This window comes from Thunnus albacares, chromosome 14 (assembly GCF_914725855.1).
Source record: "Thunnus albacares chromosome 14, fThuAlb1.1, whole genome shotgun sequence".
NCBI lineage: Eukaryota > Metazoa > Chordata > Actinopteri > Scombriformes > Scombridae > Thunnus > Thunnus albacares.
In genome coordinates, this window is record NC_058119.1 from 15,917,792 (window position 1) to 15,938,366 (window position 20,575).

The window sequence follows — 20,575 nt, forward strand, 5'->3', positions numbered from 1 at the left end:
CTGAAGAATCAGTTGAAAGATAAAATACCTTTCAAAACTCATAAATTGTCAATTAGTTGTGTTAATGAGTTGTCAATAATCTGACTGCATGTTCATTTAAATTTGAAATTACAAATGTTGTTTATTAGTAATAAAATCCACATAGGTGTTCTGACCACAACAGTTTTTTGACAAAAAAAGACACCCATTAAAACAGATACACCACCACATATAGTAAACAAATTAACACAGTCATTTAAATCAGGAACATATTGTATTGTGACTGCTGCAAAACAGGGCTCTAAACAGTGCTGTACACCTGCGCTGAAAGATTAAAAGTCTTCCTGACGTGATCCCTTTGGTTCCCTTCCCTCAGGCTGATCTCTTTAGACAGTTCAAGTGTCATGAAATCCCCTGTAAGGAGCTTGGTTGGATCCCAAATAAACAGTCTTGCTTGTTGAAATCTGAATGACTTCATTCCCGACCAGGGATCTGGGTTGAAGAAGTTTAAGCCACTAGTGTGTCAACAAATGGTTCAAAAAGGTGAAATTTATGTGTTAGAAAATGACACAGAAACTTGAACAAGAATCACATGCTGACTGGTCATAAAATAGAAACATGTTTTGAATGAATGACAGGATTTTTTTCCCCATCACATGAAAATGACATTATTGATAGATAAGGGTGATTAATTCACACACACACACACACACACACACATACACACACACACACACACACACACACATGCACTCATACAATATAGCACTATGAATGTTTCAGCATCCTCTTCTGCTCCAGTCTCATCTTGAGCTCTGAAACCAGCGCTTTGTTCACAGTGTCCTGTCTGGTTATCACTGGCTTCTTTTTAGGCTTAGCTGCCACAGCAGCGGATACGGTGGGTACCGCCCACTGCCTCTCCCCTGGGATGTAGGGTGGTGGTGCAGGGGGCAGACTCGGGGCACTGGGTGGCGGGGGCCAGTGCCTCACAACATTGGTGACATTGTTGTTGTAGTTGACATTCTCCACGATGACCTCTGGCTGCGGCTCTGGCTCCTGCTCCTCCTCTTTAACTCGGAATTTCTCTTCAGGTCTTTCTGGTTTCTTGAAGGGGTTTTTGATGTTCCAGGTGTGCTGTTTTCGTGGCCTCCTCCTCACGCGGCGGTTGGGAAGTATCCGGTTGGACTTTTTGTTGCGCATGAATGTTGCAGTGGAGATCATGACCGTGACAATGACCATGAGACTAATGACACCAGCAAGCATGCCTAGGATTTGCAATGGCTTGTTTCTATTCTGCATTAAAAATGATCCCAAAGGCCCCCCTTTGAGTTGGGTCTGTAAAAGAGCACAGGGAGAATTCACATCCATGGGACTGAAGTCATAGTCTGTCACACAATGATTAACTTCTAAGTATTGTCCCCTGTATGTACTATATTACTGCATGTATTCATCATTTGGCTAAATATATCATTTGATGTGCAAAATGCAAAACTTGTAAAATCCAGGAATAAATTACTGCAAGTATACTGACATATAACTATCTGCTGTATTACTGTCACTGTTCTCCTGTTTTTATATTTTGTCAAGACAAGATCAGAGAGGTTGACTGGGAAACCTATTGCTGAGACCATTTAGCATTTGAGAATTAAGACATGAATTGATGTGAAAATGAAAAAACAGAACTAATTTGTGTACTTTGGTTGTGGTTGTGGTGTCATTATGTGAGTACTAAATCAAAATATGAAAAAATAAATAAATCATGGGAAGTATTGTGCTCCTGTACTCTTTTACAGACACAGCCTTGTTCTACTACAAAATCATTTAAATATGAATTGCTACAAATTCTTAGTACCACAGAGTAGAAACAACAGTACTGTTGTGCTGATGATCTCAAGGCAAGCTTCATTTATGGCACAGGCCTCCTTATAATCTTTCTGATCTTGCCCTGAGACTGTACACGAGACTTTTTCACAGAGTTCCAGTATATAACGGTCGAAATGAAGATTGTCAGTGAAATGGCGAAGGTGACAACGGTCAAACAAATCCCAAACACAGTCCCTGGACGTTTCCTTAGGCCCAGGAAGTATGAGAAAAATCTGGATTTGATCTGAAAACATGACAATTGAATTTGTGTGAGATTAAGATCTTTTATGACTTTTAAACTGCTACTCAAGCAATCAACTGGTGAAACTGATACTCCTAGGCTGTGATGTAGCCTGATAGTAGGGAATGATTACACAGAAACATTTGCTATTTAAACTCTAACTAAAACAGCTCAACTCTCAATCAAGCATCAGATTCAGGGCTTGCATTACAAATCATAATTTTCACTGGGAATATGAAGGGAATGGGCAGTTGCACTATGTAGGCAGCAGAACAATGCCGTTATAATGTTTGTAAATTCCATATTTTATTATTCCAAGCAGAGATTTTATATGTCCTGAAACATGTCTTCAGGGGATCTTTAAATATTTTTCAAGGACACAATGAACCCAGATTAAATAATAGATTCACGCTCAATTTTTCATGTATTTGTAATGTTTCGAAAAACCAGTATGATTTATCATATTGTATTATTCTTGTTATTCTTTGGAATCAAGAGTTATTTCTAACAGGAAGCATTTGTCTGGGTTTAACTGACATGCTGCTACTCATCTATCTTATTTCTACTTACAGCTTCAGTGATGTCGATCTTGACGACTGCAGTGGTGCTGAAGGACGGCTGGCCTCGGTCTCTGGCCTGCACCACCAGCGACCAGGTGCAGTCCCTCTGCTTGGTGATGTTCTGAATGATGGCCATGGACTTGATGTAGGACTTTAGCATGATCTCCCCCGTGTCAGCGTCGATGTCAAAGATGTTGTTGTCTGGCTCGGCTTTCATGATGGCGTACTCGATAACATTGTTGGGTACTTCTGCATCATCGTCTACAGCCTGTGGGAATGCATTTCATAAAATTGTAACGTTTCTGACGTGATCCTGAGTTTCACTTTTTCAGACACAAAAGTAAATCACAAAAGAGCAAGATACCTCTATTTTCACCGGTGCTCCAATCACCATGGTCTTCTCCAGGAAGTTGTCATTGAACGCAGGTGGATGGTCATTCAGGTCCAACACAGTCACAAAGACCTCAGCCAGGCTGTACTTTCCCTCTGCATCTTCTGCCTTCACATAGAAGTTATACTTGGACTTCACTTCTGCGTCCAGGCTTGCCCATGGCTGTGTGTAGATGATCCCAGATGCAGACTGGATAAAGAACCTGTAAATGGCAACATAATTTTTAGAAACTTAATTCAGATTTACCTCATACAAGCTTTTCTATACAGTCTAGAACACTGAATACTGATTATGATTATTGCATGCCCACCCTTACTTTCCTCTAGAGTTCCTCATCCTCTGCAGAGGTTTAGTACTTCTGTCACAGGTCAGATTTACTATTCTTTGTGCTACTGATGGCCCTAACCTAAATTAGAACTGAGCAAAAGTAATAAATAGATTACAGTGTATCTATGTGGTTTCACGGGGAATTATGTGCTGGCAATTTCCCTGACTTCCCAGAATCTTGTTGTCTCAGAGAGGTTCCCAGCACAGCAACACTTGGAAATGCTGCACAGATGTAGCCAGATGTAGCAGATGGATAAACTCTTGTTTGTAAAAAATAGTAACAGCTACTAACTCTTTCTGTATTTGTATGGACGAAACAAATAAAATACAACATGTTAAACAGTGAGCTTTAAAGGTGTTGTTGGGTGGATTTCGTAACTTTGGAGAGAGCCAGACAAGAGTGTTGATCTTCTTATCTACATCTCAAAAAGAAAGCAAATATTTTTTTTTCTCAAAATGTTGAACTATCCCTTTAAAATAACCCTTTACTGTCCCATGCAAATACAGTGTGGTTCTTAAGTCATGAACATGTGAACAGCTAACATACAGTGTAGAGCAAGAGTGGAATTAGATTGTTTTAGTGACTGACTTGTTTAGTTGCCAGGTAGTCAGAAGCAAAGAGCGGTCTATTTTCTCCTCCAATCTCATTAAAGGATTAGCTAAGACAGAAGTTGAGCAGGCAAAGAGCAGGATTGCATGGCCTTATACCGCATATGCTGAAGTATTCTACAAGATATTGTAAAAAAGTAGAGCGCAACATGCTAAATGTTTGCAGACACAGAACCAAGAAGTGTAGCGTTGTGTTGCTTCGTGACAAATTTCAAGTTCAAAAAGGCATTTTGGAGTAATCTGAAGTGACACAGTTACAAAATGGCTTTGACCAAACAAGTATATGCACTTAGCTAAAAGTATTCCAAATCTCTCTACTTTGCTTATTTTTATTAGATGCCATGTGACATCACATATCTCCTCTAATTCTTTGCTACAGAGATCAAAATCTGCAGTGAGAGGTCCAAACATACTTTATTTTCACCTACATGTTTATTGGGAACAGCCCCAAGAAACTGAACATTACTGACATACACCTGCCTTGTTTACGTTTGCATACTTTGGTACAGCTGTGTCCAATCCCAGGTATTTTGTTCATCTAACACATGTAGTTTGAAATGTGGTTAAAAAAACAGATAATTTTCAACAGTAATTTATTGTCTGGCTGTAGTGATATGAAAGGAAAGGCAAGCTGGGTACAAACTGATATCAAGAGAAAACAGTGACAGCTGACCCTTTTTTTTTCTCTAAGGTTAGACGTCTACTGGAAATGTAATAAAAGTCGAGTTGAGAGAAAATACCAGGAAATCCTCTGAGGGACTATAGTGCTTAGGTGAAATAATCAGAACCAAGTTGTATATTTCCGTACAGCTCACAGGCAGATGTGTTATATTGGTGTAGTTGGTCTTCATATACAGTGGTGCCTTGGTCTGTTTCAGATCAAAATTTTTCTTTTTGTCATTTAATTCAACTGTATTCCTGTGATTATTTGTGCCTTCAATGTTTTTAATGAGAAGTGTGATCTGTTTTTTTCCTGCTGACAAAAGGGTATAAACTGCTAATAATGTTGTATAAGCGTTTGTGATTGTTTTTTTCATTCTCATTTGCTGGAACATAACCAGCTGGTTTTCTCCGCAAACACAGGTTTACTCTGACATAATCACATAATACACTAGGACCAATGAATAGACACATGGGAGGCAATGAAAAGGTAGACTGACACTTTGAAAACATGGTTTAGTTGAAATCCAGTATAGTTCAAACTTTAAAAAAAAAAAAAATCCCCCATGAAGAATAAAACAAGATTATTATCCTTGGACAGATTTATATTTTAAATATGGGACTTGAAACTGAGATAATGCTGTTCAAGAACTGATAAGTAAATGTCAGTGAATGTGCAGAGGTGTACTGGCATTGTGGTCAAGATGTTATATCTAGATATCTAGATATCTAGATGGAATCATCCTGTGAGGATGAGAGGAATTTGAAGGGGGCCCACCAGTTACCTCCTGTGAAAAGAGCCCATTTCCTTTTATCCCCCTGCAAAGCTCGGCTTAAGTTATTCTTATACTCACAGGTCAGCCCCTGATCCATAGATAGAGTACTTCACTTCACCCCAAGGTCCTGAATCTGGGTCTGTTGCCTGTAGGAAAACAGAAAAAACAGATTACAGAGAAATGGTTGTATCGCTTGCATAAATTGGGTCAGTTCAACGTAGCTTTCATAATCTGCAATTTCTCTTTAATATTGAGGTTGATTATGTTCTGTATCTCTCAAATGAGCAGAAAAGTGAGCTGTCTGCCACCATCGACTCAGTAAACCGAACGGGATTGGAACATGATGTTACAGGGGTAAGCTATAAAAAGACTGATTTTTGATGTCATAGGAACATCATCATGTCATCAGCTAATCTGTCTGTCTGTCGCTGCAGGGATGCCTGTTCACTGTCTCCATGTGTCCAAGGTCACTTGTTGGCTGTTCTTTTATCTGATTGAAATTGCCTGGGATCAAGGCAACAAGCCTCTGTGGTGTTCACGCAAGGGCAGGATTTATTAGTGAGCCTCCCTGCTGCTTTGAGTCTCTGCAGGGAGGATATGAACTGACAAGGGCAAAGGATGAGATACTCTAAAAAAAAATCTATCTATCTATCTATCTATCTATCTATCTATCTATCTATCTATCTATCTATCTATCTATCTATCTATCTATCTATCTATCTATCTATCTATCTATCTATCTGACAAATGGTATATTATTGGAAAATGTTTTTTTTTAAACTTAATGGCCCTGCAAACCCAACGTGTCCTTAAAATGATTCATGTTATCTCTGCACATATTTTTGTGCTGCAGCTGCATGTGCTGCTAAGCATTAGAAAAAAAAATCTGGGAATTTGGTGTTACACAACAAAATGAAAGTGATAGCCATCTGGCAGCTTACCTCGCCTAGCTTTTATCTACATGTTTTCACATATTATCCCAACCCCACCCCCCCGAAAGTCTACATTTAGGGAATTAATGGCTCTCTTGGGCATTTTGTTAAAATCAGCATTCCTCTTTAGTCCAGAGTGACGTACATTGGTGATGACATGTATTTTTAGACAGGATGAAGACTAACTCACCGTGACTGACACGACATTGGAGCCACCGGGTGAGTTTTCTGGAATTCTGGCTATGTAGTAATCAGAAGAGAATTTGGGTGCGTTGTCATTGGTGTCCAGGAGGTGGATGACAATGTCTGCTGTGGCGCTGAATCTCTCTGGTGTATCGATCTCAACTGCAAGAAGCTAAAAGAGGAGAAAGACAAAACAATGTAATAAAGATGCCAAACTTATATCCCTGCCATTTATTGAAAAATGTGCATTTATGAATTCCAATACTGTGATGCACAGTTAGAGTGATGGGTTAACCTTGTATGTGAGAAAATGGTTTTTCTCATAGTCCATGGCTGCAGAGTCTTCCACTAAGATTGTGACTTGGGCCTCATTGAGCACAGTCTGAGGGACGACTCGCAGCATTCGTCCCGGTCCAATCAGTCTCAGGTTGAATTTAGCGTTAGCGCCCTGCAAGTACACAACGCAAATCATCATATTCTTCCAAATGTCTCATTGGTGAAAATGACAGTTATGTTATACATACATGAACCTATTTATAGTAATCTGCATTTGTTACAAAGCCACTGCAAACCAGGAGTCATACAGTTTAATCCATGTAGTATACAGTCCATTCAATCAATGTAAAAGCCTTTCCATTATTAACGTAAGAGAAATAAATATCAGTAACAGCAATATTATTGTTGGTGAAACATATCAGTGGACAAAGCGAGTGTGCCCTGATGTTGTAACAGTATTATCAGAGATAATATTAGGTGCACATCAGCCATTTGGACGAGGCTCATACAAGGAGCTGGAAACACAAAGAGACTTGCGTAAGCTGACAAATGGCATAGTTAGGGAGCACCTTTAATTTGTGTTGGCTTACTTTCAAATACATGCAATTTTAAAAGGATTGTCTGTGATAATGGCAGGCTTAAAGTCATTTCATGGTCAGAAAGACAGACTCTGGCCAGCACACAATGTTGTGGTGCGGAGAATGTTGATTGAATCAGTTTCTCATTAGATAACAATGTAATATGGTCAGAAAATTAGTGTTACACAACAACTATCACTGTTCCTCTCTCCTGGCTAACTGAGGCAACTTCCAAACACAATAATACCCTTTTCAGTGCTAACAGATGATACCTGCTCGGTAAAACATCACTGAAAATAGCAATTTTCTGCTATTTTTGTGTCATCTTTGTATTAATCACAATCAGCGTATGAGAAAATCTGGAGGACCGTTATGGTCTCCCCACCTGATCAGAGTCGTTGACGGTGATTTTCAGCCCCCGGAGTATCTCTCCTTCTGGTGGATGCTCATACATGGTCAACTCAAACATGCTTTGTGGGCCGTTCTCTCCATAGAAAGTAGGTGGATTATTGTTCAGGTCCACCACCCGGATCACTACTGTGGCCATCCCATAGTCCATGAGTCTGCCTTCAGGACTTACTTCTGATGCCTGGACAAAGGTAAAGATTATGCCAATCAGCCCATATTTATCACAAATTCTAGTTTAAATGCAGTTTAAAATCCATATTTTAGTTGATCAAATAAGATATCTCCTTGCTCTCTCCGCAGATATAAGGTTACAGTGTTAGTAGATCTCACTGTTTTGAAATATGGACACTGTCATTTAATTTGTGAAAGCAGCAGGTGGAAATAGGCAAAGAATTAAAAACACAGCGAGTATGATGGAATTTGTGTTTCTTTTCTTTCTTCCCATGCATGCAATTTGAAAAAAGGTAAAAGAGAAAGTAGCATGACTGTCAGAGTGAAGCTCAATAGAATGAATGTAGGTATTGAATCTTAGTTTACAGTAAACTAAAAGGATGGATGCAGCACAATTTACCTTGACTTTAATGTTAAAGATCTCTCTTTTCAGAAAAATGGGAAGAGTCAGCAGGGTGATACAGCCGCTTGTTTTGTTGATGCTAAAAGCACCATCATCGCCTGCAGAGACAAGAAACAGACATGTTCTACAAGCAACTTGAAGCATGCCTAAATTTCTGCGACAAATTTTAGCTCCACTTTTGTTTTGCATATATGATTCTAGTTTTCTTTGAGTGATATGCTTACCATCGTCAAAGGAGTAATGGATTGGATTTGGGTTTCCCACATCACCATCTTTTGCGACAACAGTGAATATTTCAGATCCCTGGGAAAAGATCATCAGAGAGGTTTTGCTGTTACAGTAAATAAATATTTAAGCAAGACTGATAACTAGTTGTGGACATACCAGCATATATAGATGACATGTTGGAAACCTGGATTACTGTAAAACAGAAGTTATTAAAATTATTTAATATTAATTCATATTTGTCCAATAAGTAATGGACAGCTCTAATTTGTCACTTCACATCATGTAACTCAGTATTTGGTAGCAGCGCCTTGGCAAAAACAAATAATAGGCTACAGGTTAAGATCTTACAAAATGCCTTCAAAAAAATGAAGCAGTATTTTTAACAAAGTGTTGAGTCACCCTGTGTCTGCCACACAGATAGTCTCAATAAACCTCAAAAAAATATTTTGCCCAAAGGTTCACCAGACCTTCAAAGGCACATTAAAATGCCATGTTATTCCTAATTATTCCTGTTTGGATGAAAGTCAGGCGGTGTAATATCTGTTGTGCGATGAGCCACTGCAGTGACATTTTGTGACTGAGAAGATAATGTGGCTTTTACATGCTGTGAGAAAAGACAGCAAGGGCATGAATGTAAAATGCCAGCAATCAAAGCTGTGTGATATGAGATAATACTGTTGTGGGCCTCGGGATCTTTTGTTGGTTCTTATTTATACTGTGAGTAAAGAAAAATGAATTGCATTCACTATGTTAGGTTACCATGGCTTGCTATGCTGTGATAAGTCAATATGATGTGAATGAAAGATGGCAGCGTTATGCTGTAATACAAAACAAACGACAGGAATTATAAGATCTTTATAATTTTTTAATGACTTGTGTAATGAATAGTTGTAAGACCTATTTCCATACTTTTCAGTGAAATGCTACAACCAAAGAGTGTCACTGGAAGATGTTTTCATACTCACTGGCACTGAGATTTCATAAACGTAGCCAAAGTAGGGTGTCCCAATAAAAGATGGCGGTGTGTCTTGTTCATCTATCACATTGATTGTCAGTGTAGCAGAAGAAGACAGAAATTGCTCCTTTCCATTGAAATTCCCACCACCATCCTGGAACAAAAGCAAATATACATTTTAAAAAAGACATAATCTCTGAACAAGAGTATTGTAATTTTATTAGATATTTTTCTCTGTTGTTATGTTTATATTTTGTAGTATTCATAAAGCTGTATTAATGCACGTTAACTAAAGTATCATTAAATTCAGAGAATTTTACTGCTGGTGGAGGCCTGACATCTTAGTTTCCAACTATGAGCTGTATTTAATCTTTCAACAAAATGATCTCTTTTGTTTTGCAGGTATTATGTTAGCCATGTGTGGACATGATTAACCTTATACCTGCATCTTAGTTTAGCATGTTAGCATGCTTATTTTTGCTAATTAGTACAGCATTGAAACTGTGACTGATGGTGCTATATGAAATGTCAGGACATCATCAAAGTCATTAGGATTCATCCTCTGGGGACTATGAATGTACACAAAATTTTGAGTAGGCCTAGTTGTTGAGATATTTCTGTCTGGACCAAAGTGGTGGACTGTCCCACTGACAGACTGACATTTCCATATCTGCTGCTAGCTTGGCTAAATATCATATACTGAGTTTCTTTTGTTCTTAAATATTTAAAGATAACTGGTGGAGGTTTCTTGTAAACAAACAAATACATGCTTCATTCAATGTATCTCACAAAACACATTGTGTGTGTCATTGAGGCCTAATAAACAATGCTCAATACATTTTCATCTTCAAAAGGCAATTTTGAAAGTATTTTGAAACCTGCATTGTTTTCCACTCATTTTCCCCTACTTTTTGTTGGATCATTGCTATGTTTCTTGGCATATTATCATCACTGACTGTAAATAAGTGGCCTGATGATAGCCTGAAACCACAGTGTGCTCATGGCATGCACACGCACACACATGAACACAAGATACAAACCAATCAGGGAGCTGCTGGCAAAAACAATGCTCCTAGCGTTACTTGTGGTCCAAAACTCTACAAGGTGAAATCACACTATTGCACAACATAAACATTTAATGAGTTGTGATACACCTTTTACCTTTGCAATTACAGTGACAAAGTGTGTCTTTGTTTTCTCGTAGTCCAAGATTTGTCCAGATTTGATACGGAGGACTCCACTATGTCTGTCAATGGCAAACAAACTGGGCAGAGGATTCTGTAACAAAGAACAGAACAAAAGCAGGACTTTAAAAGCGCACGCACACAGACTCAAATAAGGTCACATGAGTAAAAGCCTGTCGCTGAAACCCCTAAACCCCATTATGACCACTCACGTGAGATATCATGAAAAGTGGTCAGATGGCTGCATAAAAACACTCACCAGCGACTTGAATTAGGCCACATCCTGTATAAAGTCTATCTCTTTGTCCATCTGGATGTAAAGAGCCCATATGCTCAAGGACAGTGCAGGCAGGTGAAAGCTGCTGTGTCCAGATGTGCACGGCCTCACTCGTCACTGTCACTCTAGGCCAGCTGTTCTCTGGTCTTAATAGCCCAAAGTGCAAACGAACATCCCCTGCCACCCCACGCCAAAGCAGCCCTCTAAGCTCCCAATACCTGACACAAATGTAATTGTGATTTAATCTCCATCTCCATAACTACACCAGCAAATTTAGGCGAATGCACAATCACACACATGAACACTTGCACATCTAAATGATGTTAACCTCATTATCAGTAGATCTATATGTTCTTCCCATCAGACACAGATTAACATTAGATCTGGCCAGTTTCAGCTGGTTTTTCCTATGAAAGGCAAGTTTCAAAGTGTTCATATAACTACCTGGATGTAGTAGGTGATGGAGCCCCCTGAGCCTGTGTCTCTGTCCACTGCCTCAGCTTTGTAGATGCTGCTTCCAGATGCTGTTGTCTAAAATGGGCACAACAGATCACACCATATAGAGCTTAAGGAAAAATCACACAATTTGTTTATTTTATTTGACAAAAAATACACTCTTTTATATGTTTAACATACCCTCTTTCTTGATTTTTAGGTTAAAAAGCATGCACGTTTAGCTTAACTTACTTCTTGTATTTCAATGAATGCAGGCAAGTTTTGGAATTCAGGCTTTTCGTCGTTTGTGTCCATTACAAATATTGTGACTCTTTCCACAACCTGTAAAGAAAATAAACAACATATAAAACATAAAAGAAACATGACCTTTGGATTCAAGTGCCTATTGATTCATGTGAATCATGGATTAGCATAATCACACACTGAGTTTAGATACCTTGCTTTTCCCATCTGTGATGCTGACAAGAACATCAATAGAATCTTGTTTCTGAGCAGAGATGGAAAATAAGTTAATATGAAGACACACATGATTGCAAAATAATTATAAGTTTACATTAAGAGTCACATTGATATTTTTTTTCTAGCATAATGTCATCTATTAAGTTTACCTCTCTGTCCAGCTTTTCCACTAAGGTGATGTTTCCAGATTTAGGGTCAACCCTGAAGTATTCTTTGGACCCAGGATCAAAGGAAAGGCCATACCTCACCTCGTGGCCTTCAGGGTCTGTGCCATTGAGGCAATAGATTTGTGTACCTAAATGAAGACATAATTTAGTTAAATTAAGATCAGCTGTCGACTGGTTCAGAGTTATTTGTAAAAATGTAAATGTTTTTTAAATGTACATGAAAGGGACCAGGTTATGACATATGCATCTTGCAGTTTAGTTAACTCAATGTTTGGTTAAAAACTGCTGAGGAACAAACCAGGCTGAGACACAGTAAGCAACGATATATTAAGTATCCTCACTGTAGAGGGACAGCTGCACCACATTCACAGCCAGAAAACTGGCCAACAGGTGTCATCAGCAGATGAGCATGTTAGCGTGAGCATGCCACACAACATCTGTTCATCTATCAAAGACAGTTTAACATACTGGTCTCTAAACCAAAACATGTCATTTTGTTGATTGGTTGCTCCACCGGCCTATTAGCTGTTCACACTGAATGTCCTGTGTGTGAAAAGTCAAGCTCACCGACAGGCGTGTCTTCCGACAGGCTAAACAGGGCCAGGTTCCCATTGTGGCTGTAGGGTCCGTTGTCATAGAAATAGGGGGCAAAGTCTGCTTGTGCTGAGGACAAGGACATAAATCAAAATTAAATTAGTATTATAATACTACAAGTTTTATGTTATTCACCTTAACACAAGACTAGGTAACTTTTGAAAGAAGAAATAACGCAATCTTCCCCTTACAAATTGAAAGTTGAATTCTTAAGCACATACATTTTATCAGTTTGATGTACTACACTCAGGGCAACAGTTTTACTTGGTCTGGTAGGTCCAGTGGCTCACGGTGGTAAGCTAATGTTAGCAAACTAAGATAGATATTGTTGTATAACGGACAGTACTGAGTTAGTTTGCTGACTTTATGACTCTTCTCTACTTCCCAGTGTTAAACTGTGTTCCAGCATTTAGCATTATCTCATAATTGTCAAATCAATCAAAATTACAGTCACACTTTAAATACTAGAGCGACATGAACAAAGCTGTGTCTACTGTGCTTTCGCCCCCTGCTTTCTCGGTCATTCTGAATGGGATTACAGGTGAATTACGTCAAGCTCCTAAGAAACCATCTCTATACATAGACCTGAGATCTCTGGTGGCAGAAATAATGTTGTTTTTATATGTAATATCACAGTCGTACACTCTGTAGCTGTGTTAATTTCAAATAACCTTTGAACCTTAATTCATAAATCAAAGAAATCAATCAGTATGGTAGTCACACAAAATATAAATTCACAATAAACAGATTAGGCAAGGACATAAATTAATTGAAAACAGAACAGAATTACTTTGAACTGAGAAACATAGAGGCTCTTGTATCTTGTACCTGTAGATGTATCTGAACAATATTCACAATCTGATCACAACCATGTAATGCAACTGTAAGTTGAGTGAATTGATTAAACTTACCAAAGCAGGCATGCACAAACACAAAAAACAGTGGAAAATGTAAGATCTTTACATTCTTCATCCTAAAGAATCCAGTCATGAAATTGCACCATGAAGATGCCTCTGTTCGGAGTCTTGTACATGAGATGCAGCTCTCAAGGTGTTTGTGGGCGACTGTGGAGGCTAAAGGCAGATACTCACGTGCTAATCCAATGACACATCTTAAGAGTTACTGCTGGGCCTCCTCAGTCCACCCGGGCTTCTTCTTCAACCACCAATCCACAGGGGATGTCTACAGGTGAGACAAAAGGAATTTGCAGACGATGGACAGGTATATTTTTCATATTTAAAAAAAAAACTGTAGACCAATATCTTTTATTCTCAAGGCAAGAAACTGTATGGCTAAATTCTACTTATCCTTTTGTTTTTCAATATCATTCTAAATTCTGATACAAATTTTGTATTTACCAGAAATACTGTCATTACATTGAACACTTCAGGATGTTAATGTCTGCCTAAAAATGATGAATGATCACAATTTCAGCTACTGTAATATTTTGCTTATGTTAACATTGTGGTATTGCATTAACAGTCATAATATCTATAAAGAATTATTACTTATTGAAGGTGTGTTAGTCCTTGGTGAATGTGAATTAAATGTGACTTCTGTGATCTGCCTTTAAATTAAAACCATCTGACTTACAGTAAAGTGCTGTGATCAACTCTGTCGTGGACGGATTAAAAGGATACAGAATCTATACTGTAATTCATACTGCATATAGTACCATCTGCTATGCACTCCACAACCATCTGTTGCATTAAGGAAAAAGAAAAAAAAACTCCACTATTTACTCAATTAGTAGAATAATCATAAAACAGAGGATGATGTAGATGAAAGTAGTGAATGATCTCATGAGATTATAATTCTTGTTCGGTTGTTATGGTAGAAAGTGAAGTTAATGCATGGATCTAAATAAATGGTGGTGACAAACAAGACGGAATGACTTTTTTTGCCATGTGATATGAATGTTGATTACAAGTTGAAATTGTCATTTTTTTGGATTGCATCTTTCTTTCTATTCATTTGAACTGTGTTAACTTTGTGTTGAGTCTCTTTAATTAAAAACCTCACTGATTAACCTAATGTCTTTCTGGGACTTTTTGAATAGTATTTTAGGCACAGAGCTGGCTAATCTTGTCATCTGATAATCTTCTTTGCCACCCAGAGGTAAACACTTGTAAATAAATATTATATAATATTAACCCAGAGGTCATCAGTTTGACTAAGATCATCGACCTGAAAACACTAACCTGATCTAATCGATTAGCTATGTCTTCATGTTAATTTAATGTCTTTTTTGTGATCATTAATCCTGACAAAAAGTGAGTGAATGCCACTCAAAGTCTCTCAAATGACTCAATGATCCTCTTTTTTAATCATATACTCAATCTGAGTCAAACTGATACGTAAATCCAAAAGTATCAGTTTTGTAAATTTCACTCTATGATTACTTACACTGTAAGTAGTACAGGACATTTTCAAATACTAAAATGTCCTCTATCTGCAAACAAATACCAAAAAATGCTTGGATTTTTTAGATTTGTGTAAACCAAAACATTTTAGCAAATTGTATTATACAAGACATGGTAAGGACAAAATAATATTACACACGTAATATATTCCCATTCGAAGAAATACATCAAGTATACATACAGAACAACTGTATGGTGGCACACTATCAAAACATATTGCATGCAAAGGGATTTATACACATGAATAAACCTTTTACAGTCCATTCTCATGCTGAAATTAAATCTACTTTATAATCTGAGTGGTTGAATATATACTACTGTATATAGCACGAGCTCTGTGTGGCTGCTTGGTGCACAAATTGTGCTCTCTGCAAACTGTAAGTTGGCACACAGTTATAAAGACGATACACACATACAGAATGAAAGCCACCAACAAAAATTTTGAGGAACATCAGTGTTTGATTTGAGATCAGTGACCTCTGGCTGCAGTCAAATTCCCTGCATGTAAAGTGAGAATTTTTAGATGACAAAACTACTGTGTCAAGACAAGGGAGTGAAAAGGCACATCAATGATTTTTATGCCCCTTTGAAGCAGAATATGTCCTACTTTCACTTAATGGCCACACAATATATTCACTGGAAAAGATCACCTGTCGGGTTACTTCTGTATGGTAAAGGCCGTGGCTTCAGGTTTAATTCTCATGGTACTGGCAGATGGCGGGCCTAAAGATTAACCCACTGTGGTCTAATCCCTCTTCATCTTGTAATGCACGGGGCCTGTCTGTGGACACACAGGCTCCATCATCAGACATCAATGTAAAGCACAATTAGCACACACAATGTTGCTGCAAGCAGCCACAGAATCGACTGTTGGACATGTTGCATAGAGTGTGCATTATTATTAGATTATTATCATGTTTTTTATCACCTGTCATAGTGAGTGTGACTTTTGTTTAATCATGTAAACTTGCAGATTTGCATCAGTGCACACATTCCAAAAACCTGTCTCTGACTCCTTGTAATGATCATTGTAAAAAATCATATGGATAAAAGCTTGCTGCTCATCTGTTATCTGTCATCTTCTTAGTTTCTAATCTTGTGCCTTCAATCACAGCGGCACATGCTGACCTCTTTGTTCCTGTTGGGGGGTAGAGCCGTTAGGCTGCCCATGGGGAAATTTCACAGAGGTGCTTATCACTTTAGCTTGCTGTTGCATGTGCATCACATGATATGGATTACTGTCATCAATAGACAAGACAAAACCTGCAGCTAAATAGGTTCAGTGTTTCCTGAAATATTTGTATCAGTATGAATCGACTAGGATGTAAAATTTCTAAATTCATGGTGGATGTTGACCAGATGGACCACCTCAGTCATAGTCCTACCATTAAAGGGATATTGACTTAACTTGATAAAGGGTTTAGGTTTTTCCTGTTCTGTGGAGAGAACCTTCTTGGGGGTCCAGTACCGTACTCTGGGAAGTGATTTGGATCCCTGGCACACCAGGCTCTGCCTCTTCTTGTGAAAACGGTACAGGGTCACATGGCAAATGTGTACTTTTAGCTTACAAAACAATGTTTCTAATAATACATATTTGGTTTCCTAGACATTTGATCTCAAGACAGTATGCAAAAAATAAATCTGAAATTTTTTTTACCTCAAAAACACACTTTTGCTGGTAACTTTTTCTGTGAGTTTCATATGTGGCTCCTTTTTTGTAAGCACACAGTTACAACTGTCCCTGGTCTCCCCTACCTACAGGAAATCTAAGACTTGCTTTGACTTGTACTACTTTCCAATCAAAGCTACATCTATCTGTTTGCTATTGGATTTTGCTACAGTCTGGGCTTTAGATCTATGGTGCAAATTTTATTCTTTCCCTCCTTATATTACTTTATCTTAACTGGGGTTTCACTTTTTAGAAATGTTATTCTGTCATTTATCTCAATGTCTCATGTATGGCATGTTGAATTACCCTGTGTAGAAAAAGTTAAGTACAAATAAAGTGGCTTTTCCTCTACTTTTGTGCAAGTGGTAATGTCATTTAAGTTAAAAACAAACAACAAACAACAAACAACAAACAATATTGTACCCTATGTAGTCAGTTATTTTATCATAAGAAATAATATTTAAAGCATATATATTTTATTTTCAAATTACATGGAATGATTATATGAAAAAATACTTTCTTCAGCAACATTTGGATTTTCTGTGTATGATTACATTATGTGGCTGAAGTTTAGAGCACGTTTCTGGCCTCTTATCAAGAAGCGATGTTGACAGAGAGAGCTGCATGTAGAATTAGTCTGGCCCTCGTCCTTTGCATGTCTCTGAAACGTGAGGATCTATAAAAATGTCAAATAAGCATGTAGATTGCAGATAACGGTTTATCACTAAGACATCAAGGACATTTTGGATTACAAGAATCCCAAGTATACCAAATATGTACCATGTATATCATATCATATTCAAAAGTATCATCAAATATCTCCATTCCATGACAAATAGCAAAAACAGTGTCTCCAGTATGGTGAACTTATCAGTACAAATATTTGTTGTTGTAGTGGTGAACACAAAAACTGCCTTAGTAAATCCTTGTCCCCCCCCCCTGCTTTAAAAAAAATGCATTAAAAAAGAAATTTGCATCACTTACTTGGAAGGATGAAATTTACCAGGTCAAAAATAGAAAGGGAAACTTTAAATCATTTGTAGCCTACAGCACTTGTGTCACTACAGGATCACTCTGTCTGTTAGAGCACCTGTTGTCAAGATACCCAATTCAGCTTTTCCATTTTGGATTATTATTGATAATCTCTAGTGCGGTTTGCCAAGGGCAGAGGTTCGCTTTTAGTCCTGGTCCACTCTAAAACTAGGTCACTCCTTTAATCTCTCCATGTAGAGTATACTGTAGGTTAACAGCCTTTTCATTTCATAAACCTCAGAGAGTGCTGGTAGAGTGAACATACTGTACAAAGTCATGAATCAAGCAAAAATCCTAAAAGATATGACACTTTACTTCTGTAAGAAATCATCGTGAACTGAAATGACTACTATCAGGTGTCCTCTGACATGTTAAGATCATTTATGAATAAGTTAGTTCTGTATTATGGACTGTAACAAGATTTAAACAAAAACCTTGAGGCCTCATCAGTGGTTTACACTAGAAGTTCAGCAAATTGGAAGTTACAGTGCCACCTTAAAAAAATAACCTCATACTTGCAACAGAGAAATAAATATGTGTAAATCACATGCAAAACATAAAAAACATTTTACATTTTATTTATAGAGTGCTTTTCAAGATACTCAAAGACACTGGATAATTACAACATTTTTAAAAGTAGTTCAAATATGCTCAGGAAACCAAGTAGATGATTTTGTAGATGATTGCAATCTGTGGCCTGTGGGCCAAATCCGGCCCTCCAGCAAAAATATTTGGCCCCCTGATGAAAACTGAACTTTTGACTTTCATAATTTACATCAAAACTTATATGTAATCTTTTGTAAACCAAAATAAATCCCAATGAATATAAACTTATTCCATCTGTCCCCGCACCAGGAGAGGCATTAAAACCATGGTCTCACTGTGCTGTTTGAACAGTGAATACTGCTGAATTAAATCTAATTAATCTGTCAGAAATTCATTTTTATGTGTAAATTCTAACTCTTTTTAATTCCACAACTTTAGCCTGCTGGACTATAACAAATTTGCTCATCACAAACACAAACAGATGAAGACCATATATTCACAAATGAGTATTTTTTATTTCAATTAAGTCAATAAACTTTTGTCTCAGTAAACACACTTTAATACTCAATAAATGAGTATTAAAATAAGCTGTTAGCCCTCACTTACTAATGGGAAACATGAAATCTGAACTCAGATAAAATCCTAAACTGTGTTATAAATCAATTCTATTCTTAAATGAATTAAAAGAAATAAACAAAACATGTAGGCCTGCACCCCAATGAAAAATCCTGAAGAAACTGGCTCGTGGTTGAACCTAATTACTGATGTAATACCTCCAAAACATATGTCTAATATTTCTGTTGAACTACCCTTTAAAAACAAACCCAAATTTCAATATTGAAAAGGCACTTATCTAGCAGAATCCACTTTGTATAGTCAAAAATCTCATTTACATTCAAATATCTATTAACAATTAGGGAAAAAAGCAATTTACATATTTCTTGTAGGTGAATCTGAAATGTACACCTGGGTGCGTGCATCATATTGGCCACTGGTGCTAAAACTAAGCCTGAGCTCTGATGCTGACAGCTGCTCTCTGATTCTCTGCTGCAGCTCTTTATTCTTTTACACTGCTGCCCCCAAGTGGTAAAAAACCGGTGGTGGAAAATAAACGTGAAACAATCACTGCAATTGATTATTTTTTTAACAGTGCATTTACATGAGTGCAGAATGTTGGGATATATATTTATTTATCTAGAATTGTAGATCAGTGTAGTAGTGATTATCATTACACTTGCTGTCCAACAACACTGATTGCACACAGACCACAGTGTCACAGTGCATTTCCTACTGAAATTTTCTCCTGTGAAACAGGTTTATTAGGACCACAATGTGTACATGATAAAGACCTTCCAGGTATTTCGTTATTTAGTAACACAGGAGTTATGCAGAAACAAAGTGCACATTTTGGAAACCTTGGAGCTGATGTGAATGTGAAGCAGCTCATAACTGTCCTTCAACTTCTAATATTGTGGGAGGTGACAGGAGGCTGATAAAAAAGGGCAGCTGCTTGACCTGCAGTAGATGTTATTAATCCCCTCTACCAGGTTTTAGCCCCACCCCAACATAATCCAACCATAGCAGTGATTAACCATTTCATTAAAATGTTCATGTAGTGCAGGCCTGTTATAGTTCTGAAACATATGACCAACAAGGAGATGACTGGATTCACAGTCCCATCTGTTCAGTTTCATCTTCCTGGGATGAAAATGTGTCAAAGCTCAAGATACATTGTGACACATACATTGTTGCTCTGCCTATGGATGATCAATTCTCAATCAATAACATATCTTACAAAGGTAACAGGGTTGCTGTCAGGACCAATTTCCAAGTCATGATCAGGTACATAGAGGAGGAGAAGTTGAGACCTATTGACGATGATGTATTGTTGATGTATTTCCAAAGAGCTCTTTATTGTTATTTTTAGTGTTATTAATGTCATAATTGTCTCAATGTATGTATGTGTTGTTGTGTTCTGTTGCTCCAAGTCTTACTAATGAAAAGTAACCTATGTTAAAGGGGTTTTTATAAAGATGGACAGACATTTGTAGATCCTCTCTGTCCCCTTTGGCATAACCGATTCCTTTATTGTACCTGTATTAAATTACTTTTAGTCAAAAATGTGTTTTTCTTCTTGTTCCTACAGTTGGGTGTTTGAGGTTCACTGTGCAGAATAACGTATGTGCAGAGTTTGACACTAAAAGGCTGTTTCCACAATCATTTGCTAA

General features: G+C 37.6%; 1 protein-coding gene across 2 annotated transcripts; it reads right to left on the minus strand.

Moving 5' to 3' along the window:
* Positions 1–43: 43 nt before the first annotated feature.
* Positions 44–13,728, minus strand: cdhr1a (cadherin-related family member 1a). Of its 2 annotated transcripts, none has more exons than XM_044372047.1 (17): positions 13,589–13,728; positions 12,651–12,746; positions 12,066–12,211; positions 11,894–11,944; positions 11,689–11,778; positions 11,446–11,532; positions 10,702–10,818; positions 9,551–9,694; positions 8,582–8,660; positions 8,355–8,455; positions 7,761–7,964; positions 6,817–6,969; positions 6,529–6,693; positions 5,485–5,552; positions 3,008–3,236; positions 2,654–2,911; positions 44–1,314 (listed from the first exon to the last, which is right to left on the minus strand). In XM_044372047.1, exons 1-17 carry the CDS (start codon positions 13,665–13,667, stop codon positions 748–750), a joined length of 2,634 nt encoding a protein of 877 aa, XP_044227982.1. In that variant the 5' UTR covers positions 13,668–13,728; the 3' UTR covers positions 44–747. The 2 variants fall into 2 exon arrangements, with proteins under 2 accessions (XP_044227982.1, XP_044227983.1); XM_044372048.1 differs by having other exon boundaries at positions 1,222–2,086.
* Positions 13,729–20,575: the final 6,847 nt, after the last annotated feature.